This window comes from Pteropus medius, unplaced genomic scaffold (assembly GCF_902729225.1).
Source record: "Pteropus medius unplaced genomic scaffold, Ma_sr-lr_union100, whole genome shotgun sequence".
Classification (NCBI taxonomy): domain Eukaryota; kingdom Metazoa; phylum Chordata; class Mammalia; order Chiroptera; family Pteropodidae; genus Pteropus; species Pteropus medius.
This window is the reverse complement of record NW_024343734.1, coordinates 662,442-672,174: the sequence shown is the minus strand read 5'-3', so window position 1 is coordinate 672,174 and position 9,733 is coordinate 662,442. Positions and strand designations below refer to the sequence as shown.

General features: G+C 45.7%; 1 protein-coding gene and 1 pseudogene across 1 annotated transcript; both read right to left on the bottom strand.

Moving 5' to 3' along the window:
- Positions 1–1,387: 1,387 nt before the first annotated feature.
- LOC120607007 (uncharacterized) lies at positions 1,388–1,506 on the bottom strand (annotated as a pseudogene).
- A 625-nt stretch (positions 1,507–2,131) lies between these two features.
- SULT2A1 (sulfotransferase family 2A member 1) lies at positions 2,132–5,266 on the bottom strand. The gene is made up of 3 exons (XM_039868620.1): positions 5,020–5,266; positions 3,582–3,790; positions 2,132–2,282 (listed from the first exon to the last, which is right to left on the bottom strand). The coding sequence occupies exons 1-3, from the start codon at positions 5,153–5,155 to the stop codon at positions 2,148–2,150; spliced, it is 480 nt and encodes a 159-aa protein (XP_039724554.1). The 5' UTR covers positions 5,156–5,266; the 3' UTR covers positions 2,132–2,147.
- Between the last annotated feature and the right edge of the window lie 4,467 nt (positions 5,267–9,733).

Here is a 9,733-nt window from a genome sequence, read left to right as displayed (position 1 = left end):
CTCAGAGAGCTTACGTTTTAGTGGGAGACACATGGGATAAACAAATAATCAGAATCCGAATTCACTGGCGATGAGCACTAAGAAGACGGGGAGGGATGCTATTTTATACGCCGCCGAAAAGGAATACTTCCCTAAATCCGGTCATTTCGGCAGAGACCGGAATAAAGATATTAATCAAGGTTGTGGCATAACACTTTCATGCACGGATAGAAAAAGATATTTCATGCAAATGGAAAAGCAAAACAAACAAACAATGCTGGGGTAGCAATACTTATACCAGACCAAATGGAATTTAAAACAAAGGCTAGAACCAGAGACAAAGAAAAACCAGGTAATTCCGCTTCTGGGAATTTCTCTGAAGAAACTCAAAGCCCTTATTCAAAAAGACATATGCACCCTTATGTTCAATGCAGTATTATTTACAATCGACGAGATATGGAAGCAACCTAACTGTTCCTCATGGATGAACGGATAAATAAGATGTGGTACATACATATCAGAGAATATCAGCCATGAAAAGAATAAAATCTTGCCATTTGCGACCCCATGGACAGACCTAGAGGGTGTTACGCTGAGCGAAATAACTCGGGCCGGAAAAGACACCTACCACACGATGGAGTCTAAAAAACAACATAAATGAACCCACGAAGCAGAAACCAATTCATAGGCGCAGAGAACAAACGGGTGATCGTCAGATGGGAGGGGGCTTGGGGGAATGGCTGACAAAAGGGACGGGATTAAGAAGCACAAGGTGACAGTTCCAAAACAGTGCCGAAGGTGCAAAGTGCAGTTTAGGGAACGTCGTCAACGCTATGGTACTAACTGCCTCTGGTGTCAGATGCGCGTTGAGCTTAGCGCGTAGAAACGTCTGATCGTTGCGTTGTACCCCCGAAACTAATATACTATTTTATATCAACCGTTCGATTATGTCCATTTTTTTTTATTGAGAAATAAAAAAATATATATTTTAAAAAACGGTCGTGGGATTTACGTAAAGGAAAATGGCGAAGGGCACCAGGAGGCCGTATGGGAAGGTCGGAATCACGCTCGTCCTGGGACGAAGGGCGGGTCTATGTATTTAACGAGGTAACGATGCAGAAGGGGAAGTTTTGGTTGTGGGGGGCAATGCGCCTGGCGACGGAACTTATTGACGGAGGATCATGGTTCTCAAGTGAGTGATGGATTTAGAGCTATTCTATGTTAGGGAGAGACAACCGTGAGCTGGACATATATGGACTCCGTGGTTTTAAAATCGCAAATTTTAAGTACATTCAGAAATCTAGAATTTGCACAATTAAAAAGTAGTAGCCATACCTCTCTAGGTAATTTTTTTTTTTTTTTGAGTTTTTAATAGCTTTTCTTTTGGGTTTTTTTCTTTTTTTTTTAACGCCTACAGCCCCTGGTCTTCCTAGGTGGTCTCCCATCCAAGTACTAACCAGGCCCGACCCTGCTTAGCTTCTGAGGTCAGACGGGATCGGGCTCGTTCAGGGTGGCATGACCGTGGACATTTTTTCTTCTTCTTTGAAAAAAATTTTATTTTAAATGTCCACCTGAAAATTACATAATTGTATTCACCAACGTTACCCCCAATAAACTTAATAAAAAAAATGGTTATTTTATTAGTTTCTAGTACACAGGACATTGGCTAGACAATTATAGAGTTTATAAGACGATCTCCCTGAGTGCTGTGTCTCTGGCTCTCCGCCTAGCCAACATGTTCATGCTGACTGCATTCCCCATGCCCTGAATGCGTACATTTTTTTGAGACCGCTGGGACAAGCGCATAAAGGGCGTTTTAGAAGGATGCATCTAAAACCGATGGAAGGTCAAGATTGTGTTGTCCAGGAGGCCGGTGAGAAGCTGACTTTTAGAAAGCTATGAATTAGGAGAGCAGAGGAGAGGAACACAGATGCTCTTGTTGGTGTTAGACTCAGGGGGCACCTAAGACAGATGACGATGGGGCAGGCCGAAGGGCTGGCTGGGGTTCTGCGGCTCTGCCAGAGAGCATGTGGAATCAGAAAATGTGGGTTCCCAGGGTGATGGAAGCTTTTACCCACAGGTTAGCGAGATGCAGGGCTGAGCGACGGGGTGTCAGATGAAGTCTGGTCGAGGACTCTGAACCACCTCCCGGCGGCCATATTTTACATTCACTCACCATTTCCTCGGATGAACCAGTCAAGATATTGTTCCAGTGACTCTGGTTTCTTCGCCAAATTGGAAATAGTCCAGAAAAAATAACCAGACACGAGGACATCTCTGGGATTTCGGAGGAGATAAATCAGCTTAGAGAGAAAGACGGGGTAACAAAACATCAGTACAGTTTCCCATGCTGCCCGGTCTTCATAAAAAAGGAGGGGGAAAAAGCCATTTCCTGGGAAATGCCTAGTGAGTATCAATGGATTCCTTTAATAAGCTGATGATTGCATGCATTAATCAAATATCTATTTTACGGTGCTTAGCAACCAGTCACCGGGGTGATCTTACAGTAGAAGACAAAAGGATTGTTCCTTGTTTCTGAGATATTTTAAATCCGGATCTTGAGGGTAGTTGCTCGGCTGCGCACGCATCTAAAGATCTGACAAGCTAACACTCCAGGCGAGTGTGTAGACACAGACGCGCGCGCGCACGCCCACACACAGACACACACACACACGTGCAAAGATGCTCGGCATCCGAACACCTGAGTTCTATTCTGGATTCTGCGCCAGCTTCCTGTGGGACGTGATTCCAGGCCCCCGTGCTCGCCAGGCCTCAGTTTCCCCATGCGGGGGGTGTAACGAGCTCCAAGAAGACACACGTAAATCGGTGTATTACAAATAAGCTTGGAAAGTGATGGGTTTTAGAAAAAAACTTCATCGTACTGTGACATGTGAAATTTCAAAGAGAGGAGAATATTATTCTAAGCTGTATGATCGAATGTAAGCATCAAACATTAAAAAAAAAAGCACAGACCAGTTAGACCCTTCCAGGAAAGTGGGTTTCTAAAAGCGATCTGAGATATGCTAGGTCCTGGCTATCCGCGATCCTTTCTGCTGGTCATCTGTCAGCCCCATGAGAGATTTGTGTGATCATTAATCTCAAGAGACAGCTACTTACACGTAGAACAGCAGAGAGGTCAGTAAAAGCAGCATGCTGCCGGAGAATCACTCTGAATTTAGGCGCGGATTTAGATATTTGCTGCTCCCTAAATGGGCAGCCCTATGTCCAGTGCTTCTACCTAAGTGGCAGGTGACATCTATTTAAGGTCAGCCAATGACTTTTTAGAGCACCAAAGTGGTGGGAGTGGGGCGGTGGGGGACGTGGGGTTCTCTAGTACATAACTAGAGTTATCAATTCTAGCTCGGGTTTAAAATGGTTTTCTAAGATTCTGGCATTACCATTTTGCTCTGCCCCTGGTTCACACCTGGCTAGTATAACCTGTGAACTGGTCCACAGCCTTGTGGACCTCACATCACCAAAGGTGGAGTCTCAGGCTCCACCCCAGACCCACTGAATGAGACTGCATTTCGGCCAGGTGATTCCTAGGCACATTAAAGTTCGAAACACATTAATCAACCACATCTTGGCGCTTGTGCACTGACCTTGGCCTTGGACTTGAAGACGGACTTGGGGAAGAGGTGGATGGGGAGGTGGGAGGTCATGAGGCGTGGCCCTTCCTTATCCTTTAGGAACTTATATCCTTGCGAAGTCTCTAACCAGGGCGAGCGTTCCCAAATGGGCACAGATTGGATCCACTTGGTACCCCCCTTGGAGTAAATCAGGCAGATAATTTCAATCAACCAGTTCGTCCCTGGACAAAGAAGGAAAAAGCACGGTCGCTCATTGTTTAATCTGGCTTTTAAAAATATCCTAATGGACTAGAATGCGAAATGTACCTTCTTAACCGTGGTCAAGGGCACCGTTCACTAGCGTCAAGCACATCCATCCACCTGGTCGTGCAACCCATCTCCAGAATGTTTTCATCTGGCAGAACCGAAACTCTACCGCCACTAAACGACACCCCTCCACGTCCCCTCCCTCCAAGCCCCGGCATCCACTACTCTGCTTTCTGGTTTGAAGTCTGATTCCTCTAGGTACCTCGTCTGAGTGGAATCACACAGCGTTTGTCCTCCTGTGACTGGTTCCTTTCACTTAGCATAATATCCTCACGGTTTGTCCACGTTGTAGCGTGTGTCCGAACTTTCTTCCTCTTGAAAGCTGGATAATGATCCATTGCATGTGCATGCAACCTGTTGGTGACCCGTTCGGCCGTTGGTGGACCTTTGGGTCGCTTCCACCTTGTGGCTGTTGGCCTAAATCCATGTAACGTGTTCTCATTGTCCTTGGCTTTTCACTGCCCCGTCACTTCCAATGTCTTCAGTCTCTTTGCCCAATTGTCCCCTCGGAGAAGTGTGACCCACATCCTATCGTCCCTTGAATTTGCCAGGCTTGTTTACAGCTCCTGCCCCTGAAAATAACCCCCTTTTCACTAAACAAGGTCACATCTATTCTTTTCATCTCAATTTAGATGCCATTTCTTCCACTTTTTTTTGGGGCGGGGGGTGCTGTGAGAGTTGTATTTTAGTCGTCCCCCTCGGTTTTACCGAGATACAACTAACGTCAAAATTGCGTATATTTAAGGTGTGCGACATGATGATTCGACATACGTATGTCTTGTGAAATGGTTACCACAATCGAGCTAATCGTTTCACATAATTACCTGTTTTTTTCGTTTTGTTTTTTCTATTTCTACTTTTTCTATAAGGATTTCGCTGGTCACCCATCATCTTCCACTTCTCCATATAAGCAACTGCTTCTGCGCCTCACCCCCGCCCCCTGTCCCTGTAATTCTCCCAAAATTCTACTCTGAATGATCTCACTGCAGGTAAAACCGCCTGGCTCAGTCATTTCTCCTGAACAGAAACGGTTCTAGGGCACAGCTCTGTCTCCCCAAAGCACAGAGAAAACACTCCATTTGTCTACTGAATGGATGAGGGACATAGGCAAAGCCCGTCTCCGTACCTGGTCCGGCTTCCTCACCTGATTTGGGGAAAGTCAGTATTAAGACATCTTCATCCTTCAAGACAAAATTCTCCTTTATGTCTCTCAGGTATTCGGGCGAGAAGCCCACGAAGGGAAAAGGTATTCCTTCAAACCACACATACTCGTCTGACATTCTGATGAGCGCTTCTGGATCTGGTGCGAGAGATTCAGCTGTAGCCGTGGCTGGAGGCTGTGGCAGCTGCCAAGAGATCGGCTTTTTTAGTGAAGGTAAAAAGCAATCATTAATCTCTTAGTTTGTTGAGGAGTTGGCCTGCTGATAACGAGTAGATATTGAAACTAATAGGTGATCATAGGGCTGATGGTATTGAGCAATCATGATGTCATTCAGAGAACATTTTGGGGTAATCTGAGTTTGAATTCATGGATCCAATAACAAGCCCAAAGATGGAGAAATGTGGGCAAATTAAAAAATATTTTTAGTAAGCTTTATTTTTTTCGAGTAGTTCCATTGAGTTATCATGTCTCCTCTCAGGTGAGTCGGTTTCTCAGATTTTCCCTGTTTTTTTTTTTTTTTAATGACCTTGACAGTTTTGAGGAGTCCTGGTGAGGTATTTTGGAAAAGTCCCTCTTTGAGATCTGTCAGATGTTTTTATTTTTATTTTATTATTATTTTTATCATGACTACATGGTGTTTATTGGTTTGGGGAGGGAGAAAGATTACAAAGATAAAATATTCATTCGTCACCCTTATCATTGCAACACTTTCAGGGTACTCATGATCAACATGACGTGTGACGGTTGATGTTGACCTTGATTGTCTGGCTGAGGTAATGTTTGTCAGATTTCTCTTCCATAAATCTACTCTCTCCCCTCCCCCCTTTCTATATGGGCACATTTAAAAAACGAACTCTAGACCTGAATATAGTCATAAGAACACATTGTCTAAACTCCAATGGAGGGATATTCTATGAAACGATTCTCTGTTACTATTCGAATTGTTACACTGCTATATATATATATATATATATATATATATATATATATATATATATATATATATATATAAACACATTGAAAAGCTGAGACTTTGTTCCACATTAAAGGAACGTGTAAACTAAATCCTGGATAAGATCTTAGACTGCAAAAAAGTGCTATCGTTATATTATTGGGACAACTGGTCACATTTGACTATGCAATATCAATTAGATAATGATATTCCATCAATTCTAAATTCCTCATCTTTTATAATTTTACTGTGGGTATATAGGAAATATCTTTGTCCTTAGAGACTATATACTGAGGTTTTGAAGGATAAAGTGGAATGGTATTTGCAACTTACTCTCAGGTGGTTAAGAGAAAATGAATATTTTATATGGGCAAGAAAATGATCTAGTGGATGGTGCAAAATGTTCTCATTGGTGAATCTGTAAATTGCTTGTAAGAATTCTTTGTGCATTTCTTGCAAGATTTCTCAAATTTTGATGATAATACAAAGCAAAAGTTAAAACTGAATAGATACAGTAAAAATAATAAGCTGGAGGGAAATCGAGAAAGCAGAGAACACAATCTCTCTTTTTGAGCATAAAGGTCAAGAACTTGTTTTAGACTCACACAGATGTGGGGTTAAATTTATATGAAACTACAACCGGCCTCTAAGATCTGGCTCTCGTTTGCTATTTAATCATTAACATACTGAGAACTTATTGAACTCTTTCAGGTTTTAGGGCTTGGGCTAGGAGAGTTCTCATATGCCACCTCGAAAATCCATAACAGCGATGGTCATTTCATTGGCCCGGCCCTTCTATTTCTCAGTGGAGGACTCTAAGGGCCAAAGGTTTCACATGCTTCCCCAAGAAGCAAAAGGGACAGTGCCCGCCGAATGCATAAAATATCGACTCTAGGAGTATTTACAGAAGTAGCTACCTTTTCCCTGTGGGCTTCAGTCCGCTAAAATGAAGACCATCTAATGAATGATCTAAGACCCACGTTTGAAGCAATGATGTTTACATTAGAATATTTGATAATTGAGAGAACAATCATCATCTCTTTTTCCTATTAATTCCTGGGCTGGATCAGTAGATTGAGCACTTGGGTGTTAAACCAGGTGCTGATAACGCATAGCTTTAAATCTGACCCCGTTTTTGACCTTCTGTGCTTTCGAGGGACAGAGAAAACAAACCATATCTAGTAGTGTCATAAGTACCATGCAGGTGAAAGTGAATGGGCTTGTGAAGACACATTGGAGGGACACCTCACTGAGGTTTGGGGGACAGGCGAAGCTCCGACACGTCTCAGGTGGAGGTCTTGGGTTCTAGGCTCCAGGGAAGAAGGATGGCTTCCAGAAACAGTACGTTCTCAGCACGGAGTTGAGAATTTCTCTGTCGCTCTGCGATGCGATCCTCTGATCACAAACACGATGACGAACGCCCCGTTAACCTAAAATCGAAAGGGCTTTCAACGTGAGAGGCGACAAGCGTCTCTTTGAGATCACAACGTAAATAAATAAAATAGCTGTCTGGGCAGCATTGATTCAGGCAGAAGCCCCCAAAGTGTCATCAATAAATAGGAGACAAGAGGCAAGGTGATCATGACATTGCCCGAGGGAAGGCTCTCCTCTTGGCCCAGATAAGCGAACAGAGTGACAGTAATCCTAAACGATGCTTTTAATTTCCAGTCTGGTAGTCATATCGGGCTCCTAGTCATAATATCTGCTTTCTTGTTATCTTTGCAGACAGTTGTCTGAGACGTGATGTTGTTTTGGGCCCCGTCTAAGGTTATTTTGCTGGGTTTTAACATTCCAGAGGGTTGAGGCATCGGACCTGTGAAGAGGTTCCTCTGGAATGGCAACTCCAACTCTTATAAAGTGGCTCTGTGTATGTTATTTTTTACAACACCAAACTGTTGCATCTGAAAGAAATCCAGGTATCTTTGCATAACTTTTCCTGCCAACAGCTCCTCGTCTCACAATCTGCAGAATCGGCAGATATTCCTACTGGAAAAGCGGAGGTGAGTGCAAACATTTGGACGGGGAGAGAGAAGGCCTGAGGTCATCCCCTACCCCAGGACACCCGTGATGGGCCATTGAATGGCACTTACAGATGGAGTCCCATCTCTGCTCTGAACAGAATGTTCAGGCATCTGAGAGAACAAAGTATCAAACTCTCTCCGACCTCATTAACCTTAAGAACATTCTAGCCTCTCTCATTAATACACACAGTCCCACAGATTTTTGAGATCCAAAAAGGTATCTTGCTATTGTTTTAGCAAATTTACAGAGATCCCACCTGCAGCACTGCGTAGCAGCTACGAGAACCTTCCAGAAACCAAGGGCCTCTGCTTTCTCACCAGGATTTCCCCACAATCCCCTGCGGCCTGCCATGGCCACACCCCGAGCCGCCATCCCATCCTGCACCTCCTCGGCCTGCTCTCCAAGAGTCCCTGATGTGGTTAGTGGGAACTGTGTCCCCTTGTTACGTCCTGTTCCTCATCCTGGCCGCTGTTTTCCCGCTGCTCACCGCTCCCATCCTTGTAACTCCGAAGTCAGAGCTGCAGCTGGGCTGAGCGAAGGGGCCTCTTCCCAGCGTCCCGCACAGCTGGGGGAGCGGGGCGCTCACCGACATGCTCTTTCCCCGCGGGGAGAAATCGCTGGCCTGAGAAGGTCTCTCTTGGCATTTGGCTGTGCCACCTTAGGGCGGGGGTGATGTGGATAATGTCACACTGGTTTTTTACCTTTTCCATGAATCCAAACTCGAAATATGTCTATTTTTTTGCTCTAGTGGATTTCTGGAACTTTCTTGATGGGCTCTTGGACTCCCACAAAGGATCTCTTGGGTGGGGGAGGAGGGGGGCGGTGATTGTCTAACTTAAGGGTCTCCAGGAAGCCCCAGACGAAGCCAGGTCACTGTAGGATGCCTCCCCCCTCCCCGGACCCAGGTCTGTGTGCCTCTTAGTCAACCCATGGGTGGGCGAGACTCCTTCTGGGCCCCTTGGCGTGTGGCGCTTCTGATGGAACCACAGTGAAACGGGGCTGCGGCTGAACCCTCAGGGGTCCGGGGCTGTTTCTAGGTCTGTAGACGAGACCATGGTGGGGGAGCCAGCGCATGGGTGCGAGCCTGCCTTCTCAGAAGGGCCCCCCGCAACCTTGGACTGGGACTCGGGCTCCTTGGACATACCTCATAGAACGAACGTAGCAAAAAGGGCAACTTTCTGGGCTCCGAAAGCCCAAACCATGGGAACGGCAGAGGGACGATGGCAGATGACCCGAGGACGGGCCGCTCTCTGAATGCTGTCCGACGGCAGGCGAGCTTCGCCCCGCGGGAGGGAACATGCCTGAAGCATCTCCTTGACTTCCCAACAGTTTAGGTGACACAGAGGAAAGTCTGCCCTCAGCTCTGCGACCCTCCGGAAGAATCATGACTCTGATTGAGTCACGAGTCCATTGCCCCAGGGGATAGGTCACCGTGCCAAACCCTGAGGGTCTCTGGGTCACCACTAATGCTGAACGTACTTATGCCTCCGGCCCAGCAACTGTCACCTTCATATGAGCTCTCACCGAAGGCGCGTAACAGAAGGCTTGTCACGGCGCCGCCCGTGATGGTCCCTGACGAAGGCCACCTGAACGTTTATCAGGAGAGGCATGGACGAGTGAACCGTGGTGCAGTCACACAGTGGGAAATCAAACTTCGATGAAAATGAAGTGTCGTCATCTACACAAACGACGTGGCCGAACCTCACGCACACGATAGCGAGT